The sequence below is a fragment of the Balaenoptera ricei genome, chromosome 5 (assembly GCF_028023285.1).
Source record: "Balaenoptera ricei isolate mBalRic1 chromosome 5, mBalRic1.hap2, whole genome shotgun sequence".
NCBI classification, from domain to species: domain Eukaryota; kingdom Metazoa; phylum Chordata; class Mammalia; order Artiodactyla; family Balaenopteridae; genus Balaenoptera; species Balaenoptera ricei.
Genome location: NC_082643.1, coordinates 71,734,964 through 71,754,926, shown reverse-complemented (window position 1 = coordinate 71,754,926; position 19,963 = coordinate 71,734,964). Strand labels below are relative to the sequence as shown.

The following is a 19,963-nucleotide window of genomic DNA, read 5'->3' as shown; positions in this document are numbered from 1 at the left end:
AACCTTTAGTGAATATCCATTTTCTATGGAATGAAATCCCTACTCCTAGGAATGGCAGTAAGACTGAACCTTCAAAATATGACTCCTGGGTTCCTTAAAAAACTAAAAAATGGAACTACCGTATGACCCAGCAATCCCACTACTGGGCATATACCCTGAGAAAACCATAATTCAAAAAGAGTCATGTACCACAATGTTCATTGCAGCTCTATTTACAATAGCCAGGACATGGAAGCAACCTAAGTGTCCATCGACAGATGAATGGGTAAAGAAGATGTGGCACATATATACAATGGAATATTACTCAGCCATAAAAAGAAACGAAATTGAGTTATTTGTAGTTAGGTGGATGGACCTAGAGTCTGTCATACAGAGTGAAGTAAGTCAGAAAGAGAAAAAAAAATACCGTATGCTAACACATATATATGGAATCTAAAAAAAAAAAAATGTTATGAAGAACCTAGGGGCAGGACAGGAATGAAGACAGAGAATAGACTTGAGGACATGGGGAGGGGGAAGGGTAAGCTGGGACGAAGTGAGAGAGTGGCATGGACTTATATATACTACCAAACGTAAAACAGATAGCTAGTGGGAAGCAGCTGCATAGCACAGGGAGATCAGCTTGGTGCTTTGTGACCACCTAGAGGGGTGGGATAGGGAGGGTGGGAAGGAGACGCAAGAGGGAGGAGATATGGGGATATATGTATATGTATAGCTGATTCACTTTGTTATAAAGCAGAAACTAACACACCATTGTAAAGCAATTATACTCCAATAAAGATGTTAAAAAAAAAAAAATATATATATATATATATGACTCCTGCCTACCTTTTTGGTCTTCTCTCTGTTACTTCCTGCCATGGAAGAGTAAACTGGTGTATACTAGAAAAAAATTGTTAAACCATTGATTTACTTTTCTTGATAAACTAACAAACTCTTTAGGTAAATAAGGAATTCTTTTAGTTGGATTCAACCTGGTACATAAGATATTTTGGGAGAATATGTCCTGAAAATGTTCTTCTTAGGTAGTTCTTCTTAAATAACTAATGTAATTCTGTATAGCAGAAGTTATACAAGTATTGGCTTAAGGTAGCATTTCTATTTAATATGATGCATTCATTTTTAACATATAGATCGTATAGCTTAGAATATAACTATCTCCCAGGCTTCTTTGAGAATGCATTTGAATATTGAGCTCCAAAAATGTAATAGAAAATAAATCTTTACTTATAAAATAAGTGCGTTTTTATGACAAATACCAGTTCTTTGCAGATATTTGGGAGGTGATAGGGGGATGAGACAGACCTTCCTAACATTTGTTGGCAGTATTGTGTGTGAAATGTTGCTTAACTAGTTATATAATAGTCTATGATACAAATGTCCTAATTCTTCTCTAAGGACAATGCTTTGTGGAGCTTAATTCATGCCATTGGTATGAAAAGGCATGAGAAGTTTGGCAAAAACTTTAACATAAATCAGGGCATTTATGGCAAGTCAACCTCAGTTGATGTGCCTTTCCTTTAAAAAGAATTGAATATATAGATTGGGAAAACTACACTTTTGAAAAGAGTTAAAATTTGACATTCTCCTTTCTAGGGATCAACTGCAGCCAACACAGGACTGCTTTAACCAGTATTTCAATTAAATGATAATTAGGGGTGTTAATCTGGTGGTATAATGATTTTTAAAGTGTTGTGTCTGGGTATTTATTTCATTTCTTTTGGGTTTTCTTTAATTTCTCCATCCTATCTGCCAGATAGGAAGCTCTCTTGAGAGCAGCTAATGTGTCTTGGGCACTTTTTAGATCCTTGATACCTGACTACAGGATAGCACACAGGAATTGCTTCACATATGAATAAACCCATCCAATGTTAATTTTAATTTTATTCAAGAACTACTCAAATAGCATAGTGGTTCAAAATCTCACAGGAAAAAAGAATTGATGTTTTGGCGGCTTAGTAACTACATTTTCAGGTGAAGCAAGTTGCGGAATTTAAGTTTTACCAATTCTCTGGCTTCCCCTTTTAGCATTTAACAGATTAAAATTCACCCTAACACTTTAAATTATATACTAAAATTAAAAAAAAAACTATTATGTCTGTTTTTGGCTTGAGATTCTTTTTAAACTTTTTTTTTTTTTTTTTTTTTTTTCAATTTTAGGAAAGAGAAAAAATATGTCGACAGATGCTGGAAAGATGTTACTGTTGGGGACTTTATTCGCCTTTCCTGTAATGAGGTCATTCCTGCAGATATGGTTTTACTCTTTTCCACTGATCCAGATGGAATCTGTCACATCGAGACTTCCGGTCTTGATGGAGAGAGCAATTTAAAACAGAGGCAGGTGGTTCGGGGATACACAGAGCAGGTAAATAATGTGTTCTCCATTGGTGACATAAACATTTTCTTTCCAGAAGATGACTGAGCTCATTTTCACATGTACAGATAAAGAGATTTTTTAAACTCATTTTTACCTTTACAAAATGGAATTCTAGAGAGCTTAATCCAGTTCCAGATATCAGTAGAGGTGTGCTATATTTTATAGATAATAGGATTTAATGACTTCGGCGTTCAGACATTTCAGTCTGACGATCATATATTTCTGGGAACTGAATTTAAGAAACCCAACAAATTTTGCAATTTGGAAAATTCTTTTGCAATAGAAACAATCAACTTCTAACTTATTTTTCTTAAACTTAGATTTTTATATGTTATGTCTGATTGAAGCTGGAGATATCAATCGGTCATTGTTCCTAAAATCTGTAATTACGTATATACCAAGGCCTTTTAAGAAATTTGTAACTTTTCATGCCACAGAGCTCTGACCCTTCACCATGCTGTGGTGAGGGAAACAAGACCTTTGAAGTTATATTAACACAAGTTTGAATGAATCCCAACTCTGCCGTTGAATTACTGTGTTACTTAACCACTTTATGCCTCAGTTTCTTTATCTTAAAATGGAAATGATGATATTTGATCTATTAGAGAATTTTGTGACATATTGATATTTAGCATATTTTAATTTTTTAAATAAAATTTGCTGAGATCAAATGCATACGTGCTCAGAGTACTCATATGTATACATATATGTGTGTCTATATATATATATATATATATATATATATATATATATATATAAATACACACATAATCTCAGAAGCTACATATATGGTTAAAGAACAACAACAAAAGTATTTTCAGCTTTTCAGTGTCTTCCAGATAAAAGAGTGTGCACTGTAGGAGGAGAAGCTCTCTCCTGCAGGGAGTCCTACATGGATTCCAGTATATGATTGAGACATTTCCATCACCTGAAGATATTTATTAATGCTCTGGGACCATTCTGATCTCATTTATTCATTTATAATTATGCCTATACTTTTCTTCATTTGGGCAACTTGTGACAAATTTTGTGACAAGAATACCTTCGTTTTATATTAACAATTGGTGAAAGGATAAACACTTAAATCTCAAGATTTAACCTTGAATTTTTGTTTGGTGATTTAAAAAAAAAAATATATATATATATATATATATTTTTTTTTAGGACTCTGAAGTTGATCCTGAGAAATTCTCCAGTAGGATAGAATGTGAAAGTCCAAACAATGACCTCAACAGATTCCGAGGCTTCCTGTGAGTGATACATGACTTACCTTTGTGGGTGTGAGTGGGATTGTATGTTGCAATTATGCCTAACTCAGAAAAACTTTTGTGTACTTATACCAAGCTAAATCACTAAAGGCTGTAAGTTAAGCCACCTATAAATTTGGATTATTTTAATTATTTGATATTTACCTATGTATATTTTTAAAACAACAAAACCTTGTTCTTAAAATAATCCTAGACTCTCTTTCAGTGGTATGTGAATGACTTAACATGAGCTCCATGTTAAGCCCAAGACATGTTAGTTATTTGGAAGGAAGTGTTTGGACAGACATGGCAGCTTAGGTGACGTGATAGGATGATGGTGTCCTTCTATCTTATTAGAATTAGAGTAGGTGGACAATTCAGTTGGTAAAAGTTAGCCAATGATTTTGAAACACATCTAAGAAAAAGTATGGGAATCCACAACAGTGTTCATTCTGGAGGCTTCCTATGGCATCTACATCCCTTTCCAAGGGCATCTAGAATTTAGGGTCTTATCTGATTCAGGCTGGCTTGTGCCACTTAAGTGCTTTATTTTTTGAGCCAAGTTACTTTTTTTTATCCTTCCTAATTTTTAAGAGGAGTTAGTTAGACCTACTTCATAGTGGTGATCTTGTGAGGAAATGGCAGAGAAGAGGGCTTCCCTGGTGGCGCAGCAGTTGAGAATCTGCCTGCCAATGCAGGGAACACAGGTTTGAGCCCTGGTCTGGGAAGATCCCACATGCCGCGGAGCAACTAGGCCCGTGAGCCACAACTGCTGAGCCTGCGCGTCTGGAGCTTGTGCTCCGCAACAAGAGAGGCTGCGACAGTGAGAGGCCCACGCACCGCGATGAAGAGTGACCCCCGCTTGCCACAACTAGAGAAAGCTCTCGCACAGAAACGAAGACCCAACACAGCCAAAAATAAAAAAATATAAATAAATAAATTAATTAAATTAAAAAAAAAAATGGCAGAGAAGAAAAAAGTTCCTAAATCATTTTTTGAGACCAGAATTACCCTGATACCGTTACTCTGATACCAAAAGAATACAAAGACATTTAAAGGAAGATTAATATCCCTCATGAACATAGATGCAAAAAAATTTACACAAATTATAGCAAATCAAACCCAACAATATATAAAAAGGTTAATACATAATGGCTCAGTAGGTCTTATACCAAAAATGCAAGATTGGCTTAACATTAGAAGATCAAACAATGTAATTCACCATATTAACAAATGATAATTAACAAGTGAAAAAGAAAAACCAGGTGACCATCTCATGGATATAGAAAAAGCATTTGACAAAATCTAACTTCCGTTTTTGCAAACTGGAAATAGAAGGGAACTTTCTCAACCTGATGAAAGGCATCTATAAAAACCGTACAGCTAGCATCAGACTTAATAGTGAAAGACTAAGCATTTTTCCCCTAAGCTCAGGAACAAGACATGGATATTGTCTCTCACCACTTTTATTCAAGATTGTACTGGAGAGCCTAGCTAATGTAAAGAAAATGAAATAAAAGCATCAAGTAATAAAGAAGTAAAACTGTCTTTTATTCATAGATGGTGTGATGGTCTTTGTAGAAAACCTGATGAAATCTACAAAAAAAACTACTAGAATTAATAACTGAGTTTAGCAATGTTGTAGGAAACAAGATCAATATACAAAAATTAATTGTATTTCTATACACTAGCAATGAACAATCAGATATGGAAACTTTAAAAATCAATTTATAATAGCATCAGAAAAATTGAAATACTTAAGAATAAATCTGACAAAAGATATGAAAGACCTGCATACTGAAAACCACTGAACACTGTTGGGATAAACTAAAGGCATAACTAAATGGAGAGACCTATGTTGTTCATGCGTTGAAAGACTCAGTATTGTTAGGACATCAGTTTTTTTCCCAGATTGATCTGTAGATTCAGTGTAATCCCAATGGAAATCACAGCACGGTTTTATTTTTTATTTATTTTTTATTTTTTAGAAATGGACGAGTTTATTCTAAAAATGTATGTGGAGATAGAAAGAACCATTTAACTAAAACAACTTTGAAAAAGAACAGATTTGGAGGGCTAATACCACCAGATTTTGTTTTTGGCATATAGACCAATAGGTCAGTGGAAGAGGTTAGAGTCCAGAAATTGATCCAGACATTAATGGGCAACTGGATTTTGACAAAGATGCAAAGGCAGTTTAGTGGAGAAAAGTTAGTTGTTTCAACAAATGACGCTGCAACAATTATACATCTATATTTAAAAAAAACACTTCAATTTAGACTCGCCACTTAAAAAGATTAACCAGAAATGGATCCTGTACTTAAATTTAAACCTGAAGTTATAAAACTCCTAGAAGAAAACATAGGGGAAATCTTTGGTATCTTGTGTTAGCCAAAGATTTCTTAGATATAACACCAAAAGCACAATCCATAAAAGGACAAAAATAATTAAATAAAAGAACTTCATCAAAATTAGAAACTTATTCTCTTCAAATGACACTGCTAAGCAAATGAAAACATAAGTCACAGACTGGAAGAAAATATTTGCAATGCATGTTTCTCATATAGGACTTGTATTCAGAATAGAGAAAGACATCTCAAAACTCAGTAATAAGTAAACAAACAGTACAGTTTTTTAAATGATCAAAAAAATTGAACAGACACTCCACCAAATAAGATACATGGACGACAAATATCTGTGTGAAAAGATGCAAATTAAAACCACAGAGCTACAACTGCTAAATTAAAAGAACTGACTATACCAACTTTTCACAGGATGTAGAGAAACTGGAACTCTCATGTACTGCTGGTAGGAGTGGAAATGGCTACAGCCACTTTAGCAAATAGTTTGGAAATTTCCTAAAAAGTTAAATTCACACCTACCGTGTGATCTTGGTTTTTCCACTCCTAAGTTACCCAAGAGAAAACATTTATCCATATACTAACCTGTACACAAACATTCAAAGCAGCTTTATTGGTAATAGCCCCAATTAGAAACAACCCAAATGTCCATCAACAGGTAAATAGGTAAACAAATGGTATATCCATACAATGAATACAACTCTGCAGCAAAAAGAATTCACTAGTGGTACATGGAACAATATGGATGCATCTCAAAATAATGTTGAGTGAAAGAAGCCAGACAAAAAAGAATATATACTCTATGATTTGATTTATATAGTCTCTCAAAAAAGAAAGCTACTTTATAGTAATAGAAAGCAGATTAGTGGGTGCCTGGGAGGGGGAAGGCAGGAAGGAAAGATTGCAGAAAGACATAAGGAAACTTTGGGGAATAATGGATAATGTTCGTTTTCCTGATTGTAGCAATGGTTTCACAGGGGAAACGTCAAAACATCAAGTTTTACACTTTAAATATGTACAGTAGACGTATATGATTCTTGTTAGTTATTCCTCAATCAAGTTGTTTAAAATGTTAGAGTTATCATGGAAGGAAGTTTAGAACATAGTGGTAGCATCTTTAAGTAGCACCTGATACAGACAGGTGTTAAGGCAGGCACGGGAAGCTATGCAATGGGAAAAGGGAATAGGCTTGGTCCAGGTAAAGAGGTAACGCTAGAATTAAATCATCAAGAATAAGAAGATACCAGGCAGGCAACTAAATGCAAAGAAAGGCTGACATTCCAGGTTAAGGGAGCAACACAGGTAATGGTGTAGGGGCCTGAGACCACAGTGCATTTGTGGAGTCATAAGTGGTTTAAGTGTGTTTGGAGGGTAGGTGAGCAATATAATAGATCATAAAGAGGCGAGATGATAAAGAGACGTTAGCAGATGTTCCTGTCATCAGAAACGTGCTCATAAGCCATCTCTTAGGATGAGTCATTTTCTAGTATTATTTTCTCCAGCTGCTGACTATTTACAGAATTTCCTCTTGTAAATGTCAGATTTAAGGGCTGACATTTTTTGACCTGGACCTCAGGTGCTGAGGTTTGTACAGCCTCTTACTGGGAATGCTGACTCTCCTGATAAGGTCAGTCTTGCTTCTGGCACATTTCTAGACAGGAAAGAATAGGAACTTAAGTCTATCACTGTGTGGCTTGGAATATAGAACTCTGCATAGAATCTGACTCAAAGCATGTATATTTAGTAGAGTCAGCCCAGGAGGATACAGTAATTTTCTGTGAAATTGTTTTTACCTGCTAAACTAGCTCCTTGTCCTTTTCCTGCTGTGTAGCCTATTTTCTAAAATCAACAAAAATTGAGATGTTCAAGCTCACTCTCTGTATGAATGATGGCTTCTCTGGTCTTCTTACTCTCAGGTAGCACTGACTTCTTCCCTATTTGTGCCCACATTGTATGCTGAATATCAGATTTCTATAATAACAACTATAATATTTTTATTACTTACGTATTTCTATATCTGTCACTTCCTGTTAGACCACAGGAGCCAAGACTGTGTAAGTTTGTTTTTCTATCCTCAGCGTCCGGGTGGGTGTGCTGGGCACATGGTAGATATTACATAGGCTCTTGAATGGATGAGAGCTCTATGTGGACAGTCATTGTCTCACATGGAATCTGAAAGTCCCACACTGTAAGTGCCAAATACACACCCATCAAGTGCAGGACATGTTTAGAGTTTGGAGCAGGTGCAATCAAGATAGAAGTTGGGCTTTGATGTAATGATGGTAACCTAGAGTGATGTAATGGTGAAAACTAAGGATCCCAGGGGAAAAATTCTTAATACACTAAGGAACTTTGGAACTGGTGCTTCTGTATATTATATCTGTTCTGTAAAGGTTCTAGGGATAACAAATGCTATATTCATGAGGAACCAAATCAAGACTGGGATGCATGCCTGGGAATGCTACATAGAAATGTGAATGTTGGGATTTAATTTCCTCATCTGTAAATCCAGAAAATAGAATTAGGTTAGACCCAAGGACACTGCTAGTTCTGACCATGACCCTGTGGTTTGCTCTTTGTACGTAAACCCATATAAATGAAGGAATGTAAACACACACCTCTTAGAGTGTTTTACAAATTAGAGGAGTGAAATGACAAATCTATTTTCCTCCTTTGTGGTAGGAAACCTTTTTTGAAGAGCTTTTCTTTTCTTTTCCTTGTAATCCAGATAGCATGGGTAGCAGATACAATGACAATCTTCCTATACATAATAAAGAAGAAACAACTTATAGACCGAAGTGTATTGCTTAAAAAACAAACTAATTTGAATGCTGAAATTAAGAATGCATTTTCACAAAATATGTGAAATACGTTGCATTTTGCTTATTTTTAAAAATTTTCCAATGAGTTTGCTCTGTATTTTTGCCACTATAGTAATTTCATCAAGTAATTACTTTGATAATTTTAAAACTGTTTTACAGAAGATTTCAAACATGCAAAATTAGGAAGAAAAGTGCAATGAACACCCATGAGCCCTCACCCAGTTTTAACTATTTCATAATTTTGCCAACTTTGTTTCAACTATCCTCCCACTTCCTTCCCTGCACCCACATCAATCACATCATTTCAATGTCAATACTTCACTATGAATATACAGCAGAAAAAAACTTAAAAAAAATACCCATAACATCTTTATCACATTTAACTAAATTCAGAACAATTTCTTGACAGCATCTAATACCTAGTCTTTGTTCAAATTTCTCCAGTTATCTCAAAAAACTTTTTAGAGTCAATATATTCTAACCAGGATCAAAACAAAGGTCTACACATTGCATTTGGTTGATATGTCTCTAAATTTCCCCTCCCAAGAAATGGGGTCATTTAGCTTGTAGAATTTACCACATTCTAGATTGAGCTGATTGTGTCCTTCGTGAGGGTGGAGTCCCTCTACCACTTCTTTTACTCCCCCTCCTCATTCTACTCATTTGTTGAATAGACGAGGTCATTTTGCCCATAGAGCTTACCACTGCAGATTTGGTAGCTTTGGCTGACTGCATCCTTGCATTGGTGGTTAACATGTTTTTCTGGCCTTATTTCCTGCAAACTGTACAGAGGCACTTTCAGAATCTGATGCAAGAAGTTCTCTCCCTAGAAAATGACAAATGTATATAGACACACACAGGGAAATATTGCATACAGTTTCAAAGGCTTCACAGTTCCCCTGATGCCACAGACCCCAGTTTGATTTGCCCTCTTAGAGGCTTGATTAGGTTCCGAGGGAGATGAGCAATTTCTGTCCTCGAACTTCTAGAGGCTGGAGGCCTGTGATGTCCCCTTGTCCCATTGGTAGTTATGTTGAGATTGGTGTTGTCAGCCTTATCCTTTCATTATAAAGTTCCCCACCAGCCTTCCACCTAATGATTTTAGCCACTGGCTGTTACTGCCTAAGTGTAATCCTTGATTTCACCAGGGTCAAAAATGGTAATTTTCTAATTCCATCAAGAGCTTTTCCCTCATCAGCTATTAAGTTACCCCAAAGTACAGTTTCAACTAGAGGAAATAGTTTCCTTATTTGGATTATTTTCTAATTTTTGTAGCATCAATACTAGAAGTTGACAAACAATGAATGTTAGAAACCTGTTGTGTCTTTTTTCCCCAGCCAAAGTGGGTAACTGAAATAACAAAAGCAAATGCATCAGAGATTTGAATCTTTTCCTGTGAACTGCCTAACTTCATACTCTAATCAAGAATATTCAAAAATCATTTTTATTTTTACATACCCATTTTTGCTATTTAAAAATAAATGTATATGCTGTCTTTCTTATAGAGAACATTCCAACAAAGAACGTGTGGGTCTCAGTAAAGAGAATTTATTACTTAGAGGATGCACCATTAGAAACACAGAGGCTGTCATGGGCATTGTGGTTTATGCAGGTTGGTTATACTTCTGACTTTTCACCATCATCTCCTCTGTGCTTTTCTGCAAGTTAACATTTTCCATTTATTCAAAATGTAATCTCTAGAAGCAGAAAGGAAATTTTGTCTTGATAACCTTAATCGTTGGTCTCTGTTTTCCTAAATAGATCACAAAAAGAAGCTAACTTAACAAAGTATATTGCATAACTACTTTTCATTAAACTGTCTGCCAGCGAGATATAAAAATATGATATTTGCTACCTGGCTTTAATTTGCACATTTTCTCACATACTGTGTTACCCATGTAGGCCATGAAACCAAAGCAATGCTGAATAACAGTGGACCAAGGTATAAACGCAGCAACTTAGAAAGAAGAGCAAATACAGATGTCCTCTGCTGTGTCCTACTGTTGGTTATAATGTGTTTAACTGGTGCATTGGGTAGGTAGAATTTGATTATTTGCTGACATCTTTTCAGCAAGATATTCATTTAAAAGTATTTTATTTTCAAAATGAAATTTATGAGTTTGACTTTTGTAAGGAAGGTTTTATTTACCAATAATTGCTTTCTTCACATCTTCATCTCTCTCATTCTCTAACCTGAAAAGCATTAACATTGATTATATCCAGTTACACATGGCCACAGTACTAAAGCGACCTGGGAAGAGATGTAAAGAGTGAGAGAGACAGAGACAGGAAAATGTGTAGCGTTTGAATTTGAATTTGTTTCTTAAACAGTTGGTGTTCAACCAAAACCAATACTCTTATCTCTCTTTCTTTAGGAATAAAGTTCTATATTTGCATAATATATACGTAGCATCCTTTTGATGTCTGTGCATTTTTTGAAAGGTCATGGAATCTGGTTGAGCAGATATGAAAACATACCCTTTTTTAACATCCCTGAGCCTGATGGACATGTCATATCACCAGTGTTGGGAGGATTCTATATGTTTTGGACCATGATCATTTTGTTACAGGTAATTTCTATTGTAGTCATCATAGAATATTAAGATCTTTGCTACTTATCCAGCTCTATATGGTTCTTCATGCTTTCTTTTTTCCCCCTTTAACATTTTTTAAATTGTTTTGCTTTTCTTAGGTCTTGATTCCCATTTCTCTCTATGTTTCCATTGAAATTGTGAAGCTTGGACAAATATATTTTATTCAAAGTGATGTGGATTTCTACAATGAGAAAATGGATTCTACTGTTCAGTGCCGAGCCCTGAACATAACTGAGGATCTTGGACAGATTCAGTACCTCTTTTCTGATAAAACAGGAACCCTGACTGAGAATAAGATGGTTTTTCGAAGATGTAGTGTGGCAGGCTTTGATTACTGCCATGAAGAAAATGGTGAGTGTTGGGTTTCCATGAAAACCAGCCTTAAGATTGGTCGTTTTTGCACCCACTTAATGATTTGGTAATTCTGGCACAGAAGTGCTGTATTTAATCATTGAGTACTTAACTCCTCCAAATGCGCATTGTTTCATTGTTGTCCCTTTAAAAGTTAGGTCAGAAGTTAGTAGGTCAAGAGTTAGTGGGTCAAAGTCAAAGAGTCTACTTCCATGGTTTCTTTTCTTTCCTTTTTTTTTTTTTGCCATGGTTTCTCTAAAAGGAAAGTAAATTACCAGTAGTCGTAGAAGGTTGGGGGTTGGATTTGGTGACAATGATATTGCATTATAGATATTTTTGAGAATCTAATGAAACTCTATGGACCATCTCCCTGAAAAATATTTTGAAAATAATTCCAAAGGGCCGACAGTTTCCCCAGACCCCATCATTCAGCCCATAGGTATTCATTGGTCGTTGGCTGAGAATACCTAGTTTAAGAAGAAATAAGATGAACTGAACTTCTGAGGCTAAGGAAGTAAATATATAAATTGCAAGTTTCCTTTAAAGAATTGATCTTCATTAATTTTGTTATTTATAAAAGTAAGTGTACTCCTATGAAAGTAATTCTGAGAAGTATCCAAAACAAATTAACCTAGAAGTTAACCACCATTAATAATTTGATAAATATATAACCATCCATTTCTTTATGCATATTCCTGTATATGTGAAAATATATATTTGCACATTTCCCCTTTTATAAGTTATAATATGTTGTAATAATGCTTTGCAGTTTGCTTTTTTTATTCCTCATTATCTCATGGACCTTTTTCCAAGTCAGTTCATGACTTAACATTAAGTGCATGGTATTGCATTATATGTGGTCAAGCTTAGTTTGCTTTTATAACAGTACTTGCAATTAACATTCCTTATTCATTCAACAGATATCTTGTGAGCTCCTAATATGTGGCATGAGTCCCTGATCTCATGTAGCTTAGCGTTTAAGGCAAGAGATAGACAAGATTAAAAATTATGATATACAAAATAAAATTCATCATGCAATATGCATTTCTCTACATACCCATTTGTGCAATTATTTTTATAAGATGCATGTCTAGCAACTGGATCCAGAGGTTTGCACATATAAAATTTTTACAGATCCTACAAAATTCATCTCTAAAATATTGTGCTAATTTATGTTCTCACAACCCAGAAAAATAACACCTATTTTTCACACCCAGCCATAATGGGATGAAGTTATTCTTTTTAATTTGTGAGTTTTGTAGACATAGTTAGCACTTCATTGTCTTAATTTTTCTTTGATTAGTAATGAGATGTTTAACCATTTAACGTTTTATATGTTTCTGGCCATTTGAATATCCTTGGTAGAGTGATCATGTCTTCCTATTTAACAAATGAGTTTTTCTTATTCTTAGTAATCTGTAGGAGGGTTTTATCTATTAAAGCAGGGCTGATGTTCAGCTTGTATGCCCCAGTCTAGGTCGTCTGTGGCCCATGTCCATTTTCATTTGTGCACTTGTATTGAACCAGTTGTTAAATAATTTGAATATCGACCTTGATATTATCCTTCTCTTCTGTAGGTGGCAAATATTAATACTTTCTTGGTTCATCATTTATCACTGTATTAGTTTTCTATTGCCACATAACAAATTACTACAAATTTGATGGCTTCAAATAACACAAACATACTGTCTCACAGCTTCTGTGGGTCAGGAGTCTGGGTGCAGGTAGCTACGTCCTCTCTGAGTCTCTCACCTGGCTGAAATCTAGGTTTTGGCTGGAGCTATGATCTTATCTGCGACTCAGGGTCCTCATTTTGGTTTCCTGGTTTTAGAGTTGTCAGTGTCTTGAGGTTGTAGGACTAAGGTCCCTGCTTCCTTGCTGGCTGTCACCTTAGAGCCATTCTTAACTCACAGAGGTGGCCTACCATTCCTTTGCCGTGTGGCCTCCCCACAGCATGGCAGTTCACTTCTTCAAGGCCAGCAGCCGAATCTCTAGCTTTGAGTCTCTCTGACTTCAGGGAAGTTGTGGCACCTCTTTACCTGATGAGGTCAATCTACCTAGGATAGGCTTCTTTCATATTAACTCAGATTCAACTGGCTAGACACTTGATTATATCTGCCAAATCCTCCAACCTTTGTCATGTAACATAATTTGATCATAGAAGTGAGATGCCATCCTACAGGGTGTGTACACAGGGGTGGGGCAGTAATCTTGGGGGCCATCTTAGAATTCTGTCTACCACAGCCTCTTAACTTTCCTTAGGGTGTCACTTCTTGTGAGAAGTTTTATATTTTTATTACATCAGTCTTATCAATTATTATGACTATTACTAAGACTATAGATATTATGATTTCTCCCAGTAGTGTTCAACTTAGACATCTACCCTGCCCCAAATTTTAAAAATATACTATGTTTTCTCTTAGGTACATATATTTTAAGCCAGCTTTTGTTGTTACTTGTGTGTATAAAGGATAAAACATTGAGTATTTATCATGTAATCAGTATACAATGTGAAAAATAGCTAATCATACTGGATATGATGATATTCTTCATTGTTTCATCTTTTTTATTGCATTTTTATTACAAAAGCAATATTTTAGAAAATTTCAGATAAGCCAAAAAAGGAAAATTTTAAAGCCATGAGTAACTCCCACCAGAGCAGAAGCAAGAAGAACTACAGTCCTGCAGCCTGCGGAACGAAAACCACATTCACAGAAAGGTGGACAAAATGAAAAGGCAGAGGACTATGTCCCAGATGAAGGAACAAGATAAAACCACAGAAAAACAACTAAATGAAGTGGAGATAGACACCCTTCCAGAAAAAGAATTCAGAATAATGATAGTGAAGATGATCCAGGACCTTGGAAAAAGAATGGAGGCAAAGATCGAGAAGATGCAAGAAATGTTTAACACAGACCTAGAAGAATTAAAGAACAAACAAACAAGAGATGAACAACACAATGACTGAAATAAAAATACACTAGAAGGAATCAGTAGTAGAATAACTGAGGCAGAAGAATGGATAAGTGACCTGGAGGACAGAATGGTGGAAATCTCTGCTGTGGAGCAGAAGAAAAAAGAATGAAAAGAAATGAAGACAGCCTAAGAGACCTCTGGGACAACATTAAATGCACCAACATTCGCATTATAGGGGTCCCAGAAGGAGAAGAGAGAGAGAAAGGGCCAGAGAAAATGTTTGAAGAGAATATAGTCAAAAACTTCCCTAACATGGGAAAGGAAATAGCCACCCAAGTCCAGGAAGCACAGAGGGTCCCAGGCAGGATACACCCAAGGAGAAACATGCTGAGACACACAGTAATCAAATTGACAAAAATTAAAGACAAAAATTATTAAAAAGCAACAAGGGGAAAATGACAAATAACATACAAGGGAACTCCCATAAGGTTAACGGCTTATTTCTCAGCAGAAACCCTGCAAGCCAGAAGGAAGTGGAATGATATATTTAAAGTGATGAAAGGGAAGAACCTACAACAATACTACCCTTGCTGGGTAGATCCAGCAAGGATCTCATTCAGATTCGACAGAGAAATCAAAAGCTTTACAAACAAGCAAAGCTAAGAGAATTCAACACCACCAAACGAGCTCTACAACAAATGCTAAAAGAACTTCTCTAAGTGGGAAACACAAGAGAAGAAAAGGACCTACAAAAGCAAACCCAAAACAATTAAGAAAATGGTCATAGGAACATACATATCAATAATTACCTTAAATGTGGATGGATTAAATGATCCAACCAAAAGACACAGGCTGTCTGAATGGATACAAAAACAAGACCCATATATATGCTGTCTACAAGAGACCCACTTCAGACCTACAGACACATACAGACTGAAAGTGAGGGGATGGAAAAAGATATTCCATGCAAATGGAAATCAAAAGAAAGCTGGAGTAGCAATACTCATATCAGATAAAACAGACTTTAAAATAAAGACTATTACAAGAGACAAGGAAGGACACTACATAGTGATCAAGGGATCAATCCAAGAAGAAGATACAACAATTATAAATATATATGCACCCAACATAGGAGCACCTCAATACATAAGGCAACTGCTAACAGCTATAAAAGAGGAAATCGACAGTAACACAATAATAGCGGGGGACTTTAACACCTCACTTATACCAATGGACAGATCATACCGACAGAAAATTAATAAGGAAACACAAGCTTGAAATGACACAATAGACCAGATAGATTTAATTTATATTTATAGGAAATTCCATCCGAAAACAGCAGATTACAATTTCTTTCCAAGTGCCCATGGAACATTCTCCAGGATAGATCACATCTTGGCTCACACATCAAGCTTCAGTAAATTTAAGAAAATTGAAATCGTATCAAGCATCTTTTCCGACCACAATGCTATGAGATTAGAAATAAATTACAGGAAAAAACCGTAAAAAATACAAACACATGGAGGCTAAACAATACGCTACTAAATAACCAAGAGATCACTGAAGAAATCAAAGAGGAAATAAAAAAATACCTAGAGACAAATGACACACAATGAAAATGAAACACAATGATCCAAAACCTATGGGATGCAGCAAAAGCAGGTCTAACAGGGAAGTTTATAGCAATGCAATCCTACCTCAAGAAACAAGAAAAATCTCAAACAATCTAACCTTACACCTAAAAGAACCAGAGAAAGAAGAACAAACAAAACCCAAAGTTAGTAGAAGGAAAAAAATCATAAAGATCAGAGCAGTAATAAATGAAGTAGAAACAAAGAAAACAATAGCAAACATCAATAAAATTAAAAGCTGGTTCTTCAAGAAGATAAACAAAGTTGATAAACCTTTAGCCAGACTCATGAAGAAAAAGAGGGAGAGGACTCAAATCAATAAAATTAGAAATGAAAAAGGAGAAGTGACAATGGACACCACAGAAATACAAAGCGTCATAAGAGACTACTAAAGCAACTCTATGCCAATAAAATAGACAACCTGGAAGAAATGGACAAATTCTTAGAAAAGTATAACCTTCCAAGACTGAACCAGGAAGAAACAGAAAATATGAACAGACCAATCACAAGTAATGAAATTGAAACTGTGATTAAGAATCTTCCAACAGGGGCTTCCCTGGTGACGCAGTGGTTAAGAAAATGCCTCCCAATGCAGGGGACACGGGTTCGAGCCCTGGTCTGGGAGGATCCCACATGCCGCGGAGCAACTAGGCCTGTGTGCCACAACTACTGAGCCTGCGAGCCACAACTGCTGAGCCTGTGTGCCACAACTACTGAAGCCCGCGTGCCTACAGCCCATGATCTGCAGGAAGAGAGGCCACCGCAATGAGAAGCCCGCGCAATGAAGAGTGGCCCCCGCTCGCCGCAACTGGAGAAAGCCCATGCGCAGCAATGAAGACCCAAGGCAGCCAAAAAAAAAAAAAAAAAAAAAATCTTCCAACAAACAAAAGTCCACAACCTGATGGCTTCACAGGTGAAATCTAGCAAACATTTAGAGAAGAGCTAACACCTGTCCTTCTCAAACTCCTCCAAAAAATTGCAGAGGAAGGAACACTCCCAAACTCATTCTATGAGGCCACAATCACCCTGATACAAAAACAAGACAAAGATACTACAAGAAAAGAAAATCACAGACCAGTATCACTGATAAATATAGATGCAAAAATCCTCAACAAAATACTAGCAAACAGGTACTTCCCTGGTGGCGCAGTGGTTACAAATCTGCCTGCCAGTGCAGGGGACATGGGTTTGAGCCCTAGTCCAGGAAGATCCCACATGCTGCAGAGCAACTAAGCCCATGCGCCTCAACTACCGAACCTGTGCTCTCGAGCCCGCGAGCCACAACTACTGAGCCCACGCACCACAACTATGGACGCCTGTGTGCCTAGAGCCCATGCTCCACAACAAGGGAAGCCACCACAATGAGAAGCCTGTGCACCACAACTAAAGAAAGCCCATGCACAGCAGCAAAGACCCAACGCAGCCAAAAATAAACAAATTTATCCAAAAAAAAATACTAGCAAACGGAATCCAACAACACATTAAAAGGATCATATACCATGATCAAGTGAGATTTATCCCAGAGATGCAAGGATTTTTCAATATACGCAAATCAATTGGTGTGATACAACATCTTAACAAACTGAAGAATAAAAACCACATGATCATCTCAACAGATGCAGCAAAAGCTTTTGACAAAATTCAATACCCATTTATGATAAAAACTCTCCAGGAAGTGGGCATAGAGGGAACATACCTCAACATAATAAAGGCCATATATAACAAACCTACAGCAAACATCATTCTCAATGGTGAAAAACTGAAAGCATTTCCTGTAAGATCAGGAACAAGACAAGGATGTTCACTCTCACCACTGTTATTCAACATAGTTTTGGAAGTCCTAGCTTCGGCAGTCAGAGAAGAAAAAGAAATAAAAGGAATCCAAATTGGAAAAGAAGAAGTAAAACTGTTTGCAGATGACATGATACTATACATAGAGAATACTAAAGATGCCACCAGAAAACTACGAGAGCTAATCAATGAATTCGGTAAAGTTGCAGGATACAAAATTAATGCACAGACGTCTCATGCATTCCTATACACTAACAACAAAAGATCAGAAAGAGAAATTAAGTAAACAATCCCATTCACCAATGCAACAAAAAGAATGAAATACCTACGAATAAACCTACCTAAGGAGATAAAAGACCTATACTCAGCAAACTATAAGACACTGATGAAAGAAATTAAAGATAATACAAACAGATGGAGAGATATACCATGTTCTTGGATTGGAAGAATCAGCATTATGAAAATGACTATACTACCCAAAGCAATCTACAGATTCAGTGCAATCCCTATCAAATTACCAATGTTATTTTTTACAGAACTAGAACAAAAAATCTTAAAATTTGTTTGGAGACACAAAAGACCCCAAAGAGCCAAAGCAGTCTTGAGGGAAAAAAACGGAGCTGGAGGAATCAGATTCCCTGACTTCAGACTATACTACAAAGCTACAGTAATCAAGATGGTATGGTACTGGCACAAAAACAGAAATATAGATCAATGGAACAGGATTGAAAGCCCAGAGATAAACCCACACATCTAAGGTCAACTAATCTATGACAGAGGAGGCAAGGATATACAATGGAGAAAAGACAGCCTCTTCAATAAGTGGTGCTGGGAAAACAGGACAGCTACATGTAAAAGAATGAAATTAGAACACTCCCTAACACCATACACAAAAGTAAACTCAAAATGGATTAAAGACCTAAATGTAAGACCAGACACTATAAAACTCTTAGAGGAAAACATAGGAAGAACACACTGTGACATAAATCACAGCCAGATCTTTTTTCATCCACCTCCTAGGGAAATGGAAATCAAAACAAAAATAAACAAATGGGACCTAGTGAAACTGAAAGACTTTTGCACAGCAAAGGAAAGTATAAACAAGATGAAAAGACAACCCTCAGCATGGGAGAAAATATTTGCAAATGAACCAACAGACAAAGAATTAATTTCTGGAATATATAAACAGCTCATGCAGCTCAATATCAAAAAAACAAACAACCCAATCAAAAAATGGGCAGAAGACCTAAATAGACATTTCTCCAAAGAAGACATACAGATGGCCAAGAGGCACATGAAAAGTTGCTCAACATCAGTAATTATTAGAGATATGCATATCAAAACTACAGTGAGGTGTCACCTCACACCGGATAGAATGGGCATCATCAGAAAATCTACAAACAATAGATGCTGGAGAGGGTGTGGAGGAAAGGCAACCCTCTTGCACTGTTGGTGGGAATGTAAATTGATACAGCCACTATGGAGAACAGTATGGAGGTTCCTTAAAAAACTAAAAATCGCTGAGTAATATTCCATTGTATATATGTGCCACATCAATTACCGTATGATCCAGCAATCCCACTACTGGGCATATACCCAGAGAAAACCATAATTCAAAAAGACACATGCACCCCAATGTTCATTGCAGCACTATTTACAATAGCCAGGACATGGAAGCAACCTAAATGTCCATTGACAGACGAATGGATAAAGAAGATGTGGTATATATATGCAGTGGAATATTACTCAGCTATAAAAAGGAATGAAATTGGGTCATTTGTAGAGACGTGGATGGACCTAGAGTCTGTCATACAGAGTGAAGTCAGAAAGAGAAAAACAAATATCGTATATTAACGCATATATGTGGAATCTAG

The 19,963-nt window shown here is 36.3% G+C and overlaps 1 protein-coding gene across 3 annotated transcripts in view; it reads left to right on the top strand.

Moving 5' to 3' along the window:
* Positions 1-19,963, top strand: part of ATP10D (ATPase phospholipid transporting 10D (putative)) — a 135,098-nt gene that overhangs the window by 64,450 nt on the left and 50,685 nt on the right. For all 3 annotated transcript variants that reach the window (XM_059923059.1, XM_059923060.1, XM_059923061.1), the window contains 6 exons: positions 2,161-2,365; positions 3,542-3,627; positions 10,312-10,418; positions 10,709-10,840; positions 11,249-11,376; positions 11,499-11,751. In XM_059923059.1, coding sequence (XP_059779042.1) covers positions 2,161-2,365; positions 3,542-3,627; positions 10,312-10,418; positions 10,709-10,840; positions 11,249-11,376; positions 11,499-11,751 — 911 coding nt within the window. The remainder of the gene's footprint in view (positions 1-2,160; positions 2,366-3,541; positions 3,628-10,311; positions 10,419-10,708; positions 10,841-11,248; positions 11,377-11,498; positions 11,752-19,963) is intronic.